Source organism: Chanos chanos, chromosome 16, assembly GCF_902362185.1.
Source record: "Chanos chanos chromosome 16, fChaCha1.1, whole genome shotgun sequence".
Classification (NCBI taxonomy): Eukaryota; Metazoa; Chordata; class Actinopteri; order Gonorynchiformes; family Chanidae; genus Chanos; species Chanos chanos.
Window position 1 is genome coordinate 10,929,249 of NC_044510.1, and position 21,526 is coordinate 10,950,774.

A 21,526-nucleotide genomic window follows, 5' to 3' on the forward strand; every position below is an offset into this window, starting at 1 on the left:
CAACTTCACACAAGCATACAAAAGGGAAAAAAAAAATCACGCACACACATGCACACAAAAAAACCCCAAAAAAACAGAAAATACTAAAGCAACCAGACAAGACCTAAAAAAAAAAAATACTTTTTCTTAAAAAAATAAAATATTCAGAACTATCAGCTCTTATATAAAACACCAGCAAGCGCCAAAAAAAGGAAAAAAAAAAAAGAAAAAAAAAGAAAAGAAAAAAAGTAGTAAGGAATACTGAGGTAACAATACCCTGAGGTAGGTTTTTCTTTTTTTTTCCTTAATTTCATTTTTATCTATTCTGCTCTAGAAACAGTAAGGAGAACCCAGGCTTCTGGGAACCTCACTGGCAGACATTGAGAGGAGTGAGAGAGAGGGGGTACCAAGAAACCATTTTGCTCTCACCTGTTCTTGACCTCTAATCTTAAGGCAAAGTGGGGATCTGCATCAAATTTTCCAACAAGAGGAACATTTCAAACCCTGACCAAACTCAACCCGTTTCCAAACCTGGTTTTCAGACACGCCCTTTTGATCCTGGTTTTCCGTCTAGTGGCCTACAAAAAAATTATACTTAGCCAAACCAGGTTTCTAAGGGCCTAGTAATAACCAGGGTTTAAGGAATGGTAGGACCGGTCTTATCAATTTACAGTAAATCAATGGTTAGAATATACAGAGGATGTTCAGGGCCCTCTTGCAAGTAATTTTGACAAATCCTGTTCTCAATCTTTCAGTGCCTTTTAACACATTCCCAGAGAGGCCGGGTTAACTCACATATCATATATATATAATATATATAAAATATGCCATTTGGGCGTGGGCCATTCACCAGCGAGAATCGCTGGTACGGTTTTCGGAACGTTGGTAATTCCATGTGTCGGAGCTAGACCACTGCAATAAAACTGCAAGGTCAGCCAAAGGCTCACACACTTACTGAACTCTCACTGCCCAGACCGTCAGCAGGACCGAGGTCAAACGAGATAAGGCAAGTTAAAAGTCTCAAAAACAAACAAACAAACAAACAAACAAACTAACAAACAAAACGAGACAGGCTCTCTGACTAACCCCATCAGGCTAACCTCAAGACTGCCGACGGCGGAGTGCAGTATATCAATACATATTCATGAAGATTATATTTACAACCTCATTTTTTTTTCTTCTTTGTTTTTGTTTTTTTTTTTTCTTTTCTTTTCTTCTTCACCCCCAGCAGTTTTCTGTGAAGGAATTCAAGAGCAGTGTTAACAACTGCGGCCCCTCCCCCTCGTCTCTCACGGGCTGACCCGAGTCACGAGGTCTGTGACTCCGCCTACCCTATGGTTTCTCAGCCCCTCTCCCCCGTCTCGGATCTCACTGCATTTCATTTAATAATACCTCTGAATAAACTTTTCTATACATATATCTCTATCTTTTTAAAAAAAAAAAAAAAAAACCACCCTTAAAATATTGGAGTGACTGGTGATAGCTCAGGAACCAAAGAGGCTTAGGACCGACTAAGGACTTCTGGTAAAGTGCAGTTCTGTGCACTCCTAAAGGCATGACCACATCCTCTATTCAAAAAGCATCCCACAAACACCCAAAGAGCTCTTTTACGACCGGCGCTCTTTGTAAGGGGGCATCGCTCACTCCGGGGGCCCAGCCCTATGTCTCAGGTACCCTAACCACCCTCAGTCACTCTACCTGGCCTGGCATCTGGTCTCTGTTTTTTTTTTAAGATCTCTCCTGTTCCTATATCTATTTTTTTTTAAGCTTTCGTCCTCTCTCAGGCATTTCGTTTTTTTTTTTTTGTTTTGTTTCTTTTTTAAACATCTCTCAATTTTGACGCTCGTTTCTCCCTGTCTACCGCTGGGTCCGTGTGTCGCTCTCTCAATCAGTCCATTCGTTCGTCCTCCTGTTCGTCCATCCGTCCGTCCGTCCGTCCGTCTGTCCATTAAAGGCCCTGGCCCCTCACTTCCTCCTGGTTTGGGGGTCCTGTGCCAGTCCATGTTGGGGCCCCAGCTCAGACATGGTATGTGCATGTGGTCCTGGAGTGCCCCCCATCCCACCTTTCTGTTGCTGTTTGACTTGTGTCAGAATGTCCCTAATCTTTCTCTGTGCCAGCTTTAGAGAGGGAGAGAGAGAGAGACAGACACACACACAAAACAAGAAAGAGTCAGTACAGCGGCTCATACCTGAAGGAGCGGTTTGTGAATTCCATGTATTAATGGAAGGACAAACATGGATGAACAATAATCCTTTAGTAGTGAGATTAACCAAGAGATAACAAATATGTTGAGAACGTATACACATATAGGGGTGGGGGATATGACAATATTATGCTGTGAACAGTTTTAATTTTCTCCACGATATGCTTTTTGGAGATATTGAGAGTATCGGGAGACAGAGCTGTTGTACACTGTATTATTATTAGGAGAGTAGCACTGACATCCTTCCCATGTTGCTCCTAAACACAAATACTTACACTGTAATTCTTCGTAATGCTCAGGATGACTGCAGAGAACATTAACTTTAATTTCATGATAAACATCGTGCATCGTGATACTGAATAAAAATATCATGATACGATATTTTGGCTGTATCGCCCACCCCTCAGTGTGTGCGTGTGTGTGCGTGTGTGTGTTCTAAGCGAGACTAACCTGACTTGCGTAGAAGTGGCCGATGATTTTGACGATGACCTGGTCCTGCTCATCCGGGGTCTGCTCGCGAGGGACCACGACTTCAGCCGCTGTCAGATTCTGCAGCTCGTTTACCTGTGACAGACAGTCGGAGCGGTTAGCAGTACCTACAAAACCGACCATGACAATCTACCAAAAAAGCACTGTTGTCACTTACACTTCATGTTCAAGGCTCGACAACTTATATTCTAACTGCTGATTCAACGAAAGCAGATTCTCGGCGGTGTTCGTTTTGACCCAAAGCATCTCGACTCACCGTTTTTCCGCCTTTACCGATGACTCTGCCTGCAGCGGCTGCAGCCACTTTGATGTGTGTTTCCAGCTTTACTTCCTCTTTAGGACCAAAGAAGTTCTCCTCCTTCAGTTTACCATAGATTCTCCCTTGAGCCTGCACAGTGTTCCATTGATTGAGGGTTGAGATGCATCGTAATTGGGAGATTAGAAGACAGAAGGGAAAACAGTCAGGGTAAAAAGCTCAGTCAAGACTCGAAAGCAAGATGAGAACCCGGAGAAACTGGAGCCCATTTGCATTAATTACTACGAAAGAAGAAAACACACGAGTGATGTCAGAAGAACGACATACCTTGAACTGCGCCTCGGGGGGTCCAGTGACAATGACCATGCGCATCTTCGAGTCGGGAGACTCAGCTGGCGCGATCTGAAACGACGGAGCGATCAAGTTTAAATTAGAGCCAATTAAGAGCAGATTACTCAGTCCTTCTGGATAACCCAGGTCAATCTTTCAAGCGTGAGGTAACATTTTTTAATAGAAATAAGCCGGTGCTATCATGTGCTCTCACATTCTGCTTTGTCTTTGCCACGTACGATTCATAAAGAACAGCGCTCTCATAAATATAATTTTTGCGCTGATTAAGAATGTAACAGTCCCTCTCGGGTCAACATGTAAATGGTTCAGTTTCTGGAGTTGTGATGTGGTTGTAACTTCTACAATGCATTTTTAAGAGATTTGGTCAAATCAATCAGGCCTACAATGAAAAGTTAGACTTGCGAACATGCCCAGTAAGGTCGTAATAGGCATTTAAAGCGGGAAAAATCTGTGAATTAAAACACTCTTCTCCTCATTTTCCAACCAACTATACTTGACTGAATTTTAAGTTATTTTCTTACAACCCATATCGCCCTGTTCACTAAAGTAACATGGGAACGGAGTATCTCCTCAAAACCGTGCGAGAAATTCCGTCTTTAGCCTTGCGTTTGTGTTTACGCGAGCACGAGGACGCCCCTCACCTTGATGGAGGCGCCGGCAAAGCGACTTAGCTGTTTGATATGCTGGCCCTTTTTGCCGATGATGGCCCCTACGGCCTGGGCGGGGATGTACACGTGGACAGTCTCCTGCTCAGGAGCCTGGAGAAAGAAGCAATTTTAAATCATCTCTCGCAATGCAACCATAAATCTCCCCTCGCTCCGTTTCGGGGCAGCCGCAGCTAAATAAGCATACGTTTTAGACGTGATTTATCGAAGCCTCTCGGGCCCTCGGACGCCCGTAGCTAGTACAGCTGCTGGATCGAGGCCAGCGATTGATCAAGACGTTTCTTTCTCTGCAAATCAATTGTTATATTACTGACCCCCCCCAACTTTGTTTTTTGGCTGGGGCAAAGAATGAACCTCAAAGCTGCTAAAGAAGGATAAAGATAGACAAAACAAAACTCATAGCCTCTGTCATGAAGTCACGCACAATTAACCATATTTTGAGGGAAGTCCAGAAACGTAAAATTAATTCGAATTGTTCTAGGCGACTAATGAGTCATTACCAATGATTTTGTCCTTGTTCATGTTAAATGTCAAGCTACAAGGCCAAAGCTAATTTAGCAAATATATTACCCACATCCTACTAATCAGCCAGAAACACTTACCCCAAATGTCCCATAGGGGGCAACACCTCCAGGGTTGCCAGGAGGTGGAGGGGGCATAGAAGAGGACGGAGGAAACAGTCCAAGTGCTCCTAAGTTAAGTCCAGGTATCAGATGAGTCTGTTGCTGAATGGAGAGAATGCAGTGGAAAGATTTATCAAATGAGAGAGGTCACAAGGTGAAAGGGCTTTATGATATAGGTCACGCCACCAAAGATAACCAAAGTAATGGTTTGTTGGGGGTTTTGGCGCACTTACCTCAGCAGTGCTGCATTATATTTATGGGCTGTAGCACCAATGCTATCTAAATCATGTTCTTTTCATGTTCATTAGTGTTACACAGGCTTGGACAATGCAAATATCGTGTGGATAAAATGGGGGGGGGGGGGGGGGGGGGGGCTGGACGTGCTCCAAAACTTTTCATGTTGGCCTGGATTTTTTATTTTATGCTTTTGTTTTACAGATTTCAAAGCGTTCTGAGAACTGCACTCTATTGTGTTTTCAAAAGACACTTGGACAAAATATTTCAGAGACAATATGTAAGAAACAAAAAAAAACTCACTTTTTTCTATAACTGCATTTTCTATTACAGTAAATTCATGGATTTAATTCATAACACATCAACATACGAAATGAATTTACCAACGCGCACACAAACACAAACACACACACACACAAAAACAAAAGCTAAGAGAAAACTCACATTCATTGCAGCAATGTCATTGTCATAGGCTTCCCGCACTTTCTTCATGATTTCCTGTTCAGCCAGACAGCAGGCCTCAATGGAACCCTTAACTGTAATGGTCCTCTCTGGATTGTACAGAGTCAGGTCCTGCAGTCTGCACAGGAAGGAAGGGAGGACGAGCAGAAGCGGGAAAAGAAACAAGAAAGGGGTCGAGGGAAATTCCATTTCGATATTTCCGGGATTTAGTTGTAAAAGTCTCACTTCAAAATAACAAGCTCAAAATCGCGTCCGAACCCCTCATATTCCGCAAGAGCCGTAATGAGTTCAGGCCCAAAACGACCCTTTTTTAACAAAGTTATTCCGACCACTAATTACCCGTCATCCGGCGGGAGTTCACGTGTGGCCGAGGAGTTCATCTGGGGTAACCCCAACAACACACAATGGACAACTTCTAATCATCTGAATCTTAATTGAAATTATGCTGTTCCATTGCTAATACTTTCGAAACAGGATTGTAAAATACGTTCCAGAACGGCGCGATAGCTTTCAGCCGTCGCGAGCGTGTGTGCGTGTACGTCTGTGTGTTTGGGGTGTGCGCCTGGCTTACGGTGAGATGGTGATCTTGGTATCCGTGTCCTGCTCCACTTTCTTGAGGTTGCGGCCCTCCTTGCCAATCAGTCGTCCAACAAAGTTGTTGTGGGCAAGAATTTTCAGAGGCACCTCGTCAGCACTGGCATAGAAAGAGAGAGAGAGAGTGAGAGAAGTTCAAAAGCATTTCAACATCAAAGGCTGGTCCGGTATCAGTTTTAATCTGCAGCTTAAGATAATAAAAATGACAGGTGAAAGCTAAGCCTAGACCGAGATCAGCTGTGCAGTCATTCGGTTCTACTTCATAGCCTGGGTCCCTAGCGTCTCTATAAATATCGGATCATTCTCCGTCACGCTGGCCGTTGCGCATGTTGGAACTGGACATTTTTAAAGGCAATGAAATGCCAAGAAAAAAAAGCAAAGAAAAAGCAAGGCAGGTCACACACTGCCATCTTCACTCGCGTTACGCTATTTGACCGGTCCTGCCCCGCGTTCATTAAACTCCCAGCCGTGGGTTTTCTGCACTCACGTCTTGGTATCCTTGGCCTCCTGGTGCATGATATCCAGGATCATGCGGCAGGCAGCTGAACAGCCCTCCGGCGTGGAGTGGATGCTGATTGGCTTTTCGGCTGCGCCGGCGTTCTCTTTACGGTGCACATCAATCCTGCAAGTGGGAGGAAAAGCAAAAAAAACAAAAAAAACAAAACAAAACAAAAGGGAAAGACTGCGTGTGAAACATGGAGTCAGAACTGCGCACGTCTTGATTGCGTGTTTGTTCTGTCAGTCATTCAGTGCGTACTCATCCCCTCACAAAAAAAAAGACATAAAATGTTCACAATATTCATATTCGGTCTCTACACAAAGCAAAACTTCACTATGTGCCGTTAACACGGTTGGAAAAACGTATGAAACCAAGCAGGGAAGGGTCCTGAGGAGCGCTGACACTCACTTGCTCTGAGTCTGTTTCGTGATGTTACGGATGGTGGCTCCCTCCTTGCCGATGATGGCTCCCACGTACTGGGTAGGCACCAAGAGCCTGAGGGGGATGTCGGCGTGCTGCTGCTTGGTGGGGAGTCCCGAGCTGGGGTAGCCCTGACGGGGACTGCCGCGGGAACCGTAACCTGGGCGACGGCCGTTGTCTGGGCCTCGCTGCGAGTCAACATCGGATGTCTCATCGGGGATGTAGGAGACACGCAGGGCGTTGTTCTCAAACTGGTAACCATTCAGCTTCTGGATAGCTCTGAGGGCGAACGTGAACAACCAATCAAAAACGGGAGGCACTACATGTGAACAGACTGCATCTGACTCATTGAGATACACAATTCTTCTAACTGAGAAATTGTAATTTTGACATGACAGAAACTGAAATCAACAATGAACAGTACAAAACATTTAGTGCTTACAGAAGCAGCAGGTAAGAAAACGCAGTCACTCCCTACATATTTTTCAATATAAGATGCTCTAACTATTTACAACACTGCACCTGAAAATGATTAGGACCATTTCTGAAATGAAAGAAAACTGAAATACATGACAATATGAATTTTTCCTCAACAATATTAGTTACCAATAATATTAACAAAGCTACTCTCAGACCGCTGCTTCTGACAAACAAACGAGCCATAAAATACATGATATGACACTGTATACAGTTTGTTATAACCAAAAGAAAAAAGTGTGACCATAAATAGAGATTTCATCTCTTCACAAAAGAGTTTCGACTGCAGTACAGGCATTTGACCACTAGGTGTCAGCTTGACTATGCATAAAATGAAGGAGCGATGCAAATTCGAGCATTGCTTTAAATTGAATCTACCGTCACTGGCAGTGGGACCAGAGAGGGTGCGATCTTAATAAGAGGCCTGACACAAACGTGTGGTGAGTTACAGTTCTGGACAGAGGCGCTTACTGTCTTGCTTGCTCCCGCGTCGCATACGTCACGTTCACCACTGCGGTCTCACTCTCTGTGTTGACTGTGCGAAAGGACGAGAAAGTGTGAGCAACTGACGCAAGTGTTTTTTGGGGGGTTTTTTTTGCACGTGGTGGAAACTAAAACCCCTTCGGATATCAATCTGAGAAATCAGTGCTAATAACTCAGTGCTATAAAAAAAAGCACGCGCACACACACACACACACACACACACACACACAGCGTTTTTAAACGTCCTGAACAATGAGCCACACCACGGATTAACCGCTGATTCTCTGAGTTAGTTTTACGTTGCAAGTTTAAAACATTAAGTTTTAAATACACATGAAATGCATGTCTAAAGATACGTTTGTGCCATATCTTTCATACACATATAAATCCACAGGATTAAACACAATACAGGTAAGGATGAACTAGTGACAGAAAGATTTTAGGTGGAAAATATGCTGTCCATGGACTATTTGTAATGTCTCACCCCCACCCACCCCCAATATTGAATAAACTCAACTTTGTTTTTTGATCCGTGTCTGACTAAGTGTCCCATCAGGTAAAGGAGACACTGAACATTATCATTATTATCAACGTACAACACTTCTTCATAAAGCTCTTTTCATGAAAATGATATTTTTATGAGGACTTAATTAGTGTTGGATGATGAGAATAATCAACCAATGATCCAATGATCATTAAGAGATGAAAAGCGTTTTGCATTTGTGCAAAAGCTCCATAGACTCTTCACTGATTAACAGAATCCATCCTTTCGGGTCCGCTTACTTAGCAACTGCTGTGGGGTTTTTTGACGCGTGGGTTCATGGACGCGCCTTGCAAACGACAGCTGGAAACGTGAGAAATGACATCAAAACTACTCGGCTGAGTTTCTAAACCCCCTTCAGATTCCGGTCAAAGTATGTTTCATTTACCTTGTTCACAGTTCTCCACGGTTCCGTACTGGGCAAGCAGACCGTCGAGGACCTGACGGGGGGGGGGGGGGGGGGAGGGGGCGAGACAGAAAAAAAAAATAAAAGGATTCACACGACGGACCGTGACCCTCAAGAGCCCTCGAGCGTTCGATTATTTCCCATCGAAGCACCTGAGACCTCAACAAAAAAAACGAGAGCTGAAGGGTCACTACCGCCCTCATATGGACAGCAGAGGAAGAGCAGTAAGCACTCCGGGCATAGCCAATGGCGACAGGGCAAGAGGGGAAAGCCCAGCCTTGGGGGAGAGCCGTAGCCAATGACCACGCAGCTGTCAGAGTCAGCATGCTCGGTGCCACGCCCAACACATGCCCTCATTCATGCCAACTTCGCAGAAACGCCCTGTGATCCCCATTCACTTTATAAAGGTTTGAAACACACGGATCTTCTTGCAAGAATTTTTAATTCATCCAATACATTTATTCACACAGTTCTTATTCTGTTTGTTCCAAAAGAATTACCATCTGTAACTGAAGTTTCATGATTTACAAGCGAATTTTTTTTTCCCCCCCCCCAGAAAGCTAAAAAATGAGTTGTTCAAAATTTTGTACAAATCTTAAGTTGTTTCCAGTAAAGAAAGAAAGAAAGAAAAACAGGAAAAAGAAAAAAAACATACACAGAAACAGAGACAGGCAGCAACAGAAAGATCTAATCAAGTAAAGGGGGAAAATATGATTCATCTTTAAGATAATTTATTGCACTGTTACTGGAGAGCTTTCAGCAGCAGCAGATCATCGAATGAAGCATTTTTAAAACGAACTTCTATGATAATACACCGGAAAGATCTAACGCACTGCCTAAACTCAAGTCAATTTGTTAATCTATCTTTGCTGTGTAGATCAGAGTAAAACTGAGGCAGTTATGTTGTATCTAACGCATTCTGAGAGAGCATTTGAGTGAGTAATACATTTTTCTTGATCATGTTTTGAGAGAAATTCAGAAATACATAAAAAAAAAAAAAGATGAATCAACTTACCTCCCATTGTAGGTGCGGTGGAATGTTTCTAATTTGTAGCTTCCTGGTCCTGCACAGAGAGGGAAAAGAGAGATTTTGAAATGAATCAATTTTACACATGTAAAATAAGAAAATGTGAAACAAAACCTTAGAGGAGTCCAAGTACATAACCATGAACACACACACACACACACACACACACACACGCGTAGCAAGTCTGATACCCATCAGTAAAATGCACAAAGCACAATACATTAAAACAGCCGCTTTATTTTTTCCAGGGTCACATTTATAGTTCTTATATATCGAAGAATTTTGAAAAAATGGTCCTTTATTTTACTAATACACAAACACTTAAAAAAAAAAAAAGAAAAGTGAAATTCTTAAGTTAGATATTTCGTTCAACATCACAAACAAACTTAGCAGTTTCCCTAATTTCATTTAAGTAGCAGGCTAACCATTTTAAACGAAAAATAGCTCAACTTAATAAAGAGATCCTACACTGAAAAAGGGAAGAGAGCTACCTAAAGCGTTTTGAAACAAAGAGAGTACTTGGCTCTTCAGCCACTCTGAAGTTTAAGAATAGGCAGCAAATGCATATTGTAAAAGTGGAATTTGCGGAAAAGGTAAACCCTGATTTTGTACGTGGTACGAAACCTTGCTAATAGGCTAAAGTTCAAAGTGAAAGAGCGCAGTAATGCTGAGAGGAAAAAAACAGTTCCCAACATACATTTGCTCTGTAATGAATAATGAACAGAAACTTCGATTAAAATTTACACCGCAGCCTACGCACTGAAACCGAAGAGAAGCAGAGGTCACTTTGAAACGCGAGTTAAATTCAAAGTCCGCCCTAAAAACAGAGCTGAAACATGGAAGAAGAGCGGCAGACTCTGACCGGCCTAAAACCCTACAAAGTTGGAGGTTCTACGCCGAAACGTTTGGTTCTATGTTTGACCGTTATGGGGACTTCAGTGAAACGCTGAGAAGCAGCGGACCGCTCCATCAGCGACTGCCTGTGTAGGTCCTGCTGCCTGTTGCTAGCATGAATGCAGTGGGAGGGGCAATGGATATTCAATGGGTACATTGAAACCGGACACTGAAGACCGCTGTAGCACACTGCCAGCTGCTCTGGAACCTTCCCAACACATGGGCATAGCGAGAGAGAGTGAGGGGGAGAGAGAGAGAGAGAGAGAGAGAGAGACAGACAGACAGACAGACATATATAGAGAGAGAGACAGCTATGGAGTGGGTGGAAAGAGGAGGAAAGTCCAGTGGAAAAATGGAGAGCCATGGACTACAAGGTCCGTAACCGAACAGAACTGCAAGAACGTCGCAAGAACATTGCAATTTACCAATAGGTGCCATGACAATAGCGTGCTGATGGAATACTGGTTCTTTAAAGGTATGATCATGGAAAGATGAGAATGAATGGAGCAATGCTCCATACCATGCTGCCAGTGCACACTTGGAGCTCTAGGGGGAGCACTTGAGATTTGCTGGTGCAGAAAAGGGTCGTGTGCAAAAAAAAAAAAAAAAAGAAGGGAAAAAAAAAAATAAAAAAAAACAAGGAAGGAAGCAGGCACCAGGGGTCACGAGGGAGGGGCCCCAACTCGCTTGGCGAGGCTTGGGCTCTGTTGTCTGGGAAAGGGTTAAAAGCAGAATCCCCTTGCAACCTTTGAACCCCGGCGGGTCACAACCATTGGTCGAAGACCAAAGAGAATGGGCGATCCCCACCCACTGTCTTTCTTGTTGTCTGTATGCTAATGGTAAAGACAGAGCCAATCAAGATCCCGACGGCCCCCTCGGTTGGCATTTCTCACCAAGGAGATTAGCTCCATGAGAGTAGCTCGGTCAAAACTTACCATATCAATGCGTCGTACTTCAAAAAAAAAAAAAAAAAAAAGGGGTTTGCCCACAGTAGCAATCTGGGATCAGGTAGCACTCATCCTGACCTTATTGTTCTCCTTTTAAATCATAAAAACCTCCCCTGACCATAGATCAGCATTTCTACCAACATGTTGGAGATCAATTCCACTGGCCTTTTAACGGCTTCCCAGATAACCATGAATGGCTCAACCACGTCAGTGGGAAAACAATTTTACATCCCAGTACTTCACGGATTTAGGAGTGAGGCATGAAGGTGAACTTTGAATAACATCAGGAATAAGAGTTGGATGTGAAATCGGTGTGAAATGTCTCAACCAGCCAACATCTACTTTAACAAGACCATCTCCGGGTTGCTGAAGCCCTAAAACCCATTCGTTAAACCTCTTTCATTGATCAGTCTCTCCAGGCTTCTTCCACCCAGCCCCCCCCCCCCCAAACTCCACAATATACCACATACACAACTAACTCATTGGGGAATTTTTGTTGTTTTGTTTTACCCCCCACAACCACCAAACATCAAACCACCCCCACCCTGAAAGAACCCAAACGACCCCTCTACATCACGGCCCGCCAACCCGCCGGGACTCTCACTGGTCGGCACTGAGGCGGTGGTGGGTGGAGTGGAAGATGGATTGGAAAGGGGAGGACAGCGGAGGTGAAGTCCTTTTGTCACTGTTTTTATTGTCAATACAAAGTGGGCCCGACCACCATGCCAAAGTTGGAATTTCAAAGCACAAATCGTACGCTTCTTTTCGCGTTGGCCAACAAACAAAAAATATATATATATATATATATATATATATTTTGGAAACGCAGCAACTCAGAGGAACAACAGGTTAAGAGGGAAAAGGAAAAGGAAAGAACTTGCCGATCATTTCTGCACCTTTGAAATCCGGCAAAAAAAAAAAGAAGAAAAAAGGACCAGAATATGGGTAATTGATCATAAATGCCTTTGTTTTTTAGATATGAGTTTATGGCATGGCGGGAGGGAGGGAAAAACCAATGAAAGAAAGAGTCGTGAAAAAAAGAGAGAAGAGAAGAGAAGAGAAGAGAAGCAAATGGAGAAACAAGAGCAGATAAGCACTTCACCCGGGAAAGGTCAAAGGTGAAAATCTTTTAGGCAAGCCAGCAGAGGGGTATGCAGTCTTGGGGTTGGGCGTGTGTGTGTGTGTGTGTGTGTGTGTAGGGGGAGGGACATCAGTGAATGCTATTGTCTGAGGGGGATGGAGTAAGGTCAGTTAGTGCATTTGAAAAGTTTATCCTTTCACGAACAGAGTGGCCATTGCCTTAAGGGACGGGGGGGGGGGGGGGTACTGGGCAAAAGTACTGAGGGGCTTTTTACCAAAAAGAGCGGAAAATACTAAATACATTCCCAACATTAGGTCTGCTAACATGTGTCTTTCCTACAACGCCGCTGTGGCACCAAAAAGAAAAAAAAGAAAAAAGCATCTATAATTAGGATTGACTTTCAACAAATCATCTTGGATCTTATCTGCTTCAAGCGTTTACCCACATAGCATAAATGAACAGACCTCTCCCTTAAACTCAAAGAACACGCAGTTCCTTTGCCAAAGTACACATACACACGTAGAGTGACTTTTTGCACACTTCACATATAGACGCGACAGATGTTATCTTCACCTCACATGCAAAATTACATGCAAACACACATGCAAGCGCACACACGCGCGCATACACACACATACACACACGCACGCATACACACACATACACACACACACGCACGCACACACACAAGCAGGTGCATTTCTCAAGAAGTAGTTGTTTGGTCACCACCCCCGCTCCCTGATCTTTACAAAGAGAGAGCAAGCTCTAGAGCGCCCCCTACAGGCTTTTAAATGATGTACGACAGGCCGTTCTCAGCAGGGCGCGAGGACTCTGCCGGCCTCCCACAGGTATCAGAGACAATGAGCTACATTCCACTGTTCATAATTATAAACACCATTTCAAACGTCACACAGTATGAAACACACACACACCCTTTCATTCATGTTTTGATGCCTCTGCTATTAAAGCATGCACACACACACACACACACACACATTTTGATGTCTATGCCATTAACACACACACACACACACTATATGCAATATATTTACAAGTATTCAAAATATTTCCAGTAAAATGGAAAGGACATACATCCTGTTTTGTAAATACGCTAAAGAGGATTTGTTGATGCTACAGAGGTTTAAGATACTTATTTGAAGCAAGGCCAGACATCCACAAATATACACATTGTGTACTACAAAAACAAAACATATTCACCGAGAACATCAAGAATGTGAGACAATGTTCAGTGTGTAACACACAAATAAATCCTTGTATAACTGTCAAAATTCAAAACATGCTTCTATGTCTTTCTGTGAAATCACAAAACCGCCATGACTTTCAGTGATGAGATTTGTATCAGTGAGTCTGATGAAAATCATTCAAGAGTTGCAAATTAATCTCTCCCTCTCTTTCTCTCTCTCTCTCTTTTTTTTTTTTTTTTACTGTAAGTAATACTCAGTTTGGTCAAGGCTTTGCAGAGATTTATCGGAAATGGGTAGAAACTAAGTTATTAGTTTACAATGCATAAATGTCTTGCGGGCCAAAATGACGAGATTTGGTAATAGGGCATATGGGTAAACGTAATCAATTTCAAAGCATTCTTCTACAGTATTTTTAGAGACATTAGGTGCCAAAGAACAAATTCTCTCTGACAACAGGGGTAAAAGATAAACATACATAAAAGACCTGCATGTTAATTATTCTTTTTTTCAGATGAAAACAGCCATTAACTGAATCACATTTGTTTCTGCAAATAATTCAGACGCCTTAATAAAATGTATGTAATAAACTGAAGTTACCACAGGTCTACTGGAATGTATTCTTGACCGTGCAAAAATAAGCAGTCTAAAACAAACTCCCAAAAAAAACTCAACCCCAACAATAAGAAAAAAACAAACAAAAAAAACCCACAGCCAGAAGAATGGTCACCCGTGGAAACCCTCAGGATGTGACACAGACGGTCCTGACACTCACCAACTAGGTCTAAATGGTAGAACTAACTACTGGTCTTCCCCTCTGCCCCCCCCCTCCCCCCCCCCCCCCCCCCCCCCCCCCCCCCCCCCCCCCCCCCCCCCACACACACACACACACACACACACACACATCTGAGTAATTCTAAGATCATACACTCCTTATCGCTCCGTTTCTTACATTTTCGAAAGAAGAAAAAAATAAAAAATCCAAAACATTTTAACAGATCAGTGATCAGAAGAAGTGGGTGTCATTGGGCTACCGTGCTTTCAGTTGACGGTTGTCGGATAAAAACGTCTTGGACTTTCGTGGGAGTACTAGTCTAGTCTCGGATCCTCAACCACTTACGAAACGCGGGCAATTACGAATGCAGCGGAAGCTACAGAACACCGTATACAACCCAATTAACCAAGTGAGGCCCAAAAGCAAGGGTTAAGAGGTCAAACAGGAAATGAAACACACAGGAAGTCCTGGTCGTGCATCGCCATTTACCCTCACTTTTCTTTTTTTTTATCCTCCCTTCCCCCCATATGAAGAGCAACTTCCTGTCTCTTTTTTTTTTTTTTTGCTTGTTCGCCTTCCAGCCAATCAGCAACTGAGTTGAATGGGCGAGGGTGGGGGTGGAAAAAAAAAATGTGGAGAACAAGAAGAGGGAGGGAGGGAGGGAGGGAGGGAAAAAAAGAGAGAGAAAACAATAGGCTTCCAAGACAGCAAAGAGCTCCCTCACTCAGCGCTCTAGCTGCCCCTCCCCCCAAACACACACACCCCAACTCCCAGCTAACTTCCTCTCAATGCCTGAGGTTCTTCAGAGAGAGAGAGCGAGATAGAGAGAGAGAGCACGAGAGAGAGAGAGAGAGAGAGAGAGAGAAGAAAGAAACTTTCAAATAGGTGCTTCCCATTCTGTGTGCAGAACCCTAGTTCAACAGAACCTGCCGATCAAGAGATTCTATCATGACCTCAGCTATTGAGCCTTAATGTGGACAACACCCGTCAACATGGCGGCAAAGTGTGAATAAGCCTAACAGGGTTGAGGAAGGAGAAACTGGCCTCAAATCAGAGAAAAAGAGGGGGAAAAAAACAAAAAAAAAAAACAGAACAATTGCAAACATTTCTTCTCTCAACGTTCTGACCACCTTCTTTTTTTCTTTGTTTTCTTTCAACTTAAACAATAAAGAAATCATGCCAATCAGTGTTACAGCTGTATATGATGGACATCTTAAGTTCCTTTTTGTTGTGCGCATGTTTGTGTGGAAAGAGATGATTTGGGTCAGTCCCGTCTTCAAAAACGTCACGTTTCTCCAAAAGCAAGCGGGCGATAAGTTCCTAAATCTACAGAAGCGTATTAAATGGAAATGAACAAACTCATAAAGATCGCAACATCTTTCAAAATTCTGAAGGACACAAAAATATTCAGGAAGCACTGAATTTGAAGCTAGAGAGGCTATCATATAAAATATATAATTTTTTATACCAGTCCCGAAAAAAAACCAAACAAACCTTAAATTGCATTCAAATGAAACCTGTGGATAAAAATAATTAGCAATCAAGGCTTTAAAGGTCAACGTATAGTGACCCTCTGGCTGCATTACATAGGTTTAAATGTTCCAGAACATTCTAAAAAGAGCTAGCCCTGGCTATCTTAATCAAACTCAATTTAGTAATACATGATTCTGACCAAAAATGTAAAGTTACAACAGATTTTCTTCATCAGTCCTGTTGGTCGTTCTTTATAACGCAGTCCGAAACTGTACGACTTTAAAATATTTGGTTGGAATAAGAGTGACAGAAAGCTACATGTTAAAAATGTATGAACTGCAACTGGGTCCAAAACAATCCCCCAAAAACAAAGAACACCAAAAATCAGACACAAAAAAAAAGCTTTTCAGCTCATTTATCACTGCATTTTCAAAAATACGTTATTTTTAACCTGACATTTATAATAATGTTTTAACTGGACATTTAAGCAAAACATAAGCCTCAAATAATATTTTTTAGGCTGCTCATACATACTTCGATCAACAACAACAACAATAATAACGATAATAATAATAACGAGAATAATAATAATACCACCTAAATGATCTAGTATTTGTTAAAATCTAATCTAACTTTAATCCAGCTGTTGCTAACAAAGCATGAAGTTAGTCTTTTTAAAAACTGTGAGGGTCAGCTCGATCACTGCAACCCTGGGTCCACTGCAGAGACAGGCATGGGCAGTGGAGGGTGGAGCTTTCAGAAAACAAACAGTTGAACAGATTTAAGCTGATTAAGTCTTGAAGGAGAAGGGCATGCTTACATGAAGGTTCAAGTGAATCTAAACACAGTCCTCAAAAACCTAGGTTAAGCAAACTGATAAATCACCATTGAGGGGGGGGGGGGGGGGGCAGTTGCATTTTGCACTGAGAAAACGTTATACAGTTACCGTAACACGTGACGTTGATTCTAGATGTTAAAACAGAGCAGGAAAACTGTAACTAATCGATCAAAAACACAAAAACAAAAAGTGACTGGAGAAAGACACTTTTACCAGTGCCCCCCCCCCCCTTTTCATGTCTTGTTTTCTCTTCTTTGGAATATGTGATAGGGAAACTCCCTCCCTCCCACCCTTCTGCACTCCCAGCTATACCATGAGGTCAGAGGTCATTCCACAAGCTTGAGTTATCAGGAGAGACTGAGGCAACATTAACCCTTAACGTCTCGGAGAAGTGTCCAGCGGTGGCACTGTTGAAAGTCGGCCAAAAATGAACGAAAAATCCTGAAACGATAACATATAATGAAATATTTCATGGAATAAAAAAAAAAAAAAAACTACTCCAGACTTCTGTTCCATTATTCCAAACATCACTCGATGTTAGGTTTTAACGTGACGCCCTGAAAAACCAAACATGTCTGTATATTTGAACGTCCTTTTCTTAAATTACAACCATACAGAGAGAAACGTATTTAACAGTAAGAGAGGGGATTTTATATGCAAAAGAGAATGTTACAAATCCAGACGCAAACACGCTGGTGGCATGAAAGTATCCTTCGGTTGCTTAATGTAAAAACAAACTTCTTGCTCTTTTTTTTTAGTGTTCACAAATGTTGTTACTCACAGAGCAATGCAGGGGAGAAGTCAGTTTGGACATAAAGCTTGGACATTACTGGAACATAAATAAGCAAAATTACCCAACCCTACACAGTGAAAAATGAATTAGGAGAGAAATACTGAAGAGGCTTTGCACTTAGGTACAAATGGTGCTAACTGGTTCGAGAGGCAGTAATTTTTCAGACTGCAAAAACCTACACCATTGTGGTATCGTGGTACTCGTACATCAACTCGTAAGGGTAAGTATTTATTTAGCCTTAAGCTGCGTTTTAACCTAACTGGACGCGAAATTTTACGAGCGACGCGAACGCGTGAAAAGTCAACGTCGGGGGTGGGGGGGGGGGGGGGGGTGGGGGGATGGGCAGAGTTAATAGCGGCGAAACTGAGAAATGGGCGAAACGAGAGTTCGCTTGAGTTAAAAAAAAAAAAATGTTCAAATCGAAAATTTCACCTGGCGAAAGCCAATCACCTTCAAGTAGGGCTAGAGGCCACGTCCCCTTCCCAGATATCTCCTCAGTCAAGATGGAGAACAAGCTGATCGCATGTAATTTGACCAGTGTAGTAAAAAATGCTTGCTACGAAATTTGGTCGCTCAGTTTTCAAGCAAGCAAGCAATCAAACCCGTGTGAGGAAAGAGGTTAAAGTGCAGCTTTACCCGCAACAGCAATTAAAAAAAAAAAAAAAACACAAAAAGTAGTCTCAAAGATTCTCTGACCAGGAGTGTGAGATTTTGTGATCTAAAAACTGATCACAATTAACAATTTTGGAGCTATCCAGTGAAGTTCAAAAACAAGAAGATACCAGGGAAAACATGATGGTAATTCTCATTGGAGAGGGGACAAAAAAAAAAATAAACAGAATTGTTCTTCATATTTTCACATTTCCAACTTGTTTGAAGCACGCAAAGTCACAGATTGCAAGGATGACTGTAAAAACACCACAAACTGGCCCCCAAAACACAAAACCCCCCCTCATCTCGACCCATTCTTATTCATTATGAGGATGGCAGGTCACAGCTGAGAGAAGAAAAAAAAAAAAGAGCCAGTATGTGTATGTTGATAAATTGACCTGGGCTAAAAAGTTAGATCTGCATTGCTTGCACGAGCCGAAAGTGCTACAGAAACATGAGGCTAAATATTTAATGGGAACTATCTAGGCACCAGCAAGCATAAAATCAAAATAAATATTTTATAGTCAGTACAAAAGTGCAAAGGCAGTTTGAGATGGTAACACTTTCTTAACTGCGATTCCCTTGGTGGAAACCAATCGTGCCTTGTTTTTCGATACCGCACGAACTTGTCAATGGATGACCTACAGAACTTAATGCTTTTAATAGCCACACAGAGAGAGAGAGAGAGAGAGGGAGAAATATATGAACGTTGGAGAGAGAGAGAGAGGGAGAGAGAGGGGAGGGGATGGGGGGAGCTGGGAGAAATCTTTTTATCGAGGCTCTGGATAACAACCGTGTGACATTCTCGACACATGCAAAGTCATGAATCTCTGCTTTAGAGGTACTTATCAAAATGTTACCACAATGAGCCAAACATTTCAAAGAGTGAGAAGCAGACATCAAAAATAATAATAAATAAAAAAAACCACCACATACTTGCATCCGGGGGGTTTAGCCAGATAAACAGATGAGAACAATTCACAATTACTATCCACCAATTACAAAGCATGTAAGTGACTATTCTGACAGTCAGCCCAAATGAAAGGCTCCTTTACTCCCAGATGTTATGATTTAAAACAAAGCAAGCAAATGAATTCTTGATATAGGTTCATTCTGAGATTACCAGGAAAAAAAAAAGAAAAAAAAAAGTCCTGAAATACCTGAGCAAGACTAAATCACGTTCACCATCATTTGGTTTCAGCAGGTGTTAAATTCCTCTGTGCTCATCTCGCTTGACTAAAGCATACAGCTGAGACAAAGCATGAGAGCGACATTTTACTCGCTTTGGTACATACCAGATGACTTTACTTTAAAACATGCGACAAGGTCACGTGGTTGTACTCGTCAGGCGGAAAAGTGCACAAGGAGAAGGCGACGTTTATGCGTCGTCTCTGATGCAATGTGATGCAGTAAATAGCTCTGCAAAAGCTAAAGAAGTCAACGAACAAACAAAATCAATTCACCGCCGCAAAGTCAATTTATTTTGAGTTTCTCTGATCAGCTGAAGGGAAAAAAAAAAAAGAAGACAGAGAGCAAAGCCTTTAGCTTGAAGACATTTGAGAAAAATATCTGAACCATATGACAGAATAGTGGACAGTCCATCTGAAGTTCAGTTCACCTGCCATAGTTGTGGCGCTAAAATTAGACATTTCTACATACAAGAAAGCCATGTCTGTGGCGGACGTCCCCCTCCAGTGTTATGATGGAAACTCCCCCCCTCGCTCTCATTTTTGTCTTTTTTTTCTTCTTTTTTTTTTTTTTTGGTCTTGGGAGCTGTGGAATTTGGCATGAGACAGAGACGGCGAGCCAGAGAGAGAGAGAGAGAGAGAGAGAGAGAGCGAGAGAGAGAGAGGGAGGGAGAGAGAGAGAGAGAGAGAGAGAGAGAGAGAGAGAGAGAGAGAGAGGGAGGGAGAGAGAGAGAGAGATTCCCCCCTCCCCGATTCGGACGCAAAGATTTCCCAACCTTGCAGCTCGACCCCTGACCCCTTGGTGGATTGTGAATGCTCTAGTTAAGGAGTTGAAAAAGAGCCAGAGGGCAGGCAAGGGCAGGGGTTTAGGATAGCAAACAATTGAACTTTTCAAAGGGGCCGCAACTTAAACTGAGGTAAGGTCGCCATGTTTGGGATGGGGGTTGGGCACAGAGGAACATAAAATTGGCTGCAAGTATGTTGCACACACCAGGCAAACTGCTCATGCTCTGTGTTCACAGACAATGCTTCCACTTCCATATGTTGTATAACACTACATAACACACTTTTGGGGGGTGTGGTTTGCTGCAAACGGCTCCACCAAAAAAAAAAGGGCAACCAAAAAACTTTAGACATCGATTATCTACAACATTGCGACAGAATAACCTATTTCACGGTCGTGTGAAACGGGGCTGAATGAGCAATCTTCTCATGAACTGCAAAGACGAATATGAACCATAACGGTCCTATGTAACGTCGAGGCTGTCGTATAGGTTCACCTTTCCTGGATGCGCCTTCTTTTACTTGCGGAAAAATATGCTGAGTGGAATGCGAGGCTCTATTCTGCGTGGACTATTTTTGTCACGCCTGTTTTGCGCAAGCGCACATGGGTCCTCTCCGAATTTTCGTCTGCTTTTCGCAGGGTGGGTCTATTTGGTGGGTGGTAGGGTAGGCCTATCGTGAACAACAACTCTGGAATCCATTTAGTGGTATAGAAGGGATGTGCCCTCTGTCTGGGTCAAAGTTCATACTCTGCGCCACTATGATCCGCTCAGGAACGAGAAGATGGAGGCCAAGTAAGTCTCCATTTTGTGAGTCACGTCTAAAGCACAGGACTGTGGCGAGACACTAAAACAAGTCATGAGGCCCAAATGCACAACACAGAGCAAACTAAATCCTGATTTTAGGGCATGAATAAAGCTGATAAAATTTAAAGCATACTTGGAAAGCATACTTCGTTTCCAGAGTTTGGCGTGAACAATACAAATGTGTCAAGCGATAAGCTGTTGCGGCGCCTAAATAACTGAAATGTACACCAACATTTCGAATTAATTCCAAATTTGCTGATCACACATCATTCTAAACTAAATATATACAAACCACTTTCTTTTCTCATTTATTCCCGTATTCACCTTAATATTACTTCAGTGTCAAAAGTTTTCATAATCAATATCCTTCTCGTCATTTAAAGCGC

At 42.6% G+C, this 21,526-nt stretch overlaps 1 protein-coding gene across 1 annotated transcript in view; it reads right to left on the minus strand.

Moving 5' to 3' along the window:
- Window positions 1–1,909: 1,909 nt before the first annotated feature.
- Window positions 1,910–21,526, minus strand: part of igf2bp1 (insulin-like growth factor 2 mRNA binding protein 1) — a 35,601-nt gene continuing 15,984 nt past the window's right edge. Inside the window, exons 3-15 of the mRNA XM_030793663.1 lie at window positions 9,699–9,747; window positions 8,666–8,717; window positions 7,725–7,788; window positions 6,765–7,055; window positions 6,345–6,479; window positions 5,835–5,957; window positions 5,246–5,381; window positions 4,547–4,669; window positions 3,921–4,037; window positions 3,256–3,330; window positions 2,929–3,060; window positions 2,634–2,747; window positions 1,910–2,097 (exon numbers count right to left, since the gene is read on the minus strand). Coding sequence (XP_030649523.1) covers window positions 1,945–2,097; window positions 2,634–2,747; window positions 2,929–3,060; window positions 3,256–3,330; window positions 3,921–4,037; window positions 4,547–4,669; window positions 5,246–5,381; window positions 5,835–5,957; window positions 6,345–6,479; window positions 6,765–7,055; window positions 7,725–7,788; window positions 8,666–8,717; window positions 9,699–9,747 — 1,564 coding nt within the window. The 3' untranslated portion in view covers window positions 1,910–1,944. The remainder of the gene's footprint in view (window positions 2,098–2,633; window positions 2,748–2,928; window positions 3,061–3,255; window positions 3,331–3,920; window positions 4,038–4,546; window positions 4,670–5,245; window positions 5,382–5,834; window positions 5,958–6,344; window positions 6,480–6,764; window positions 7,056–7,724; window positions 7,789–8,665; window positions 8,718–9,698; window positions 9,748–21,526) is intronic.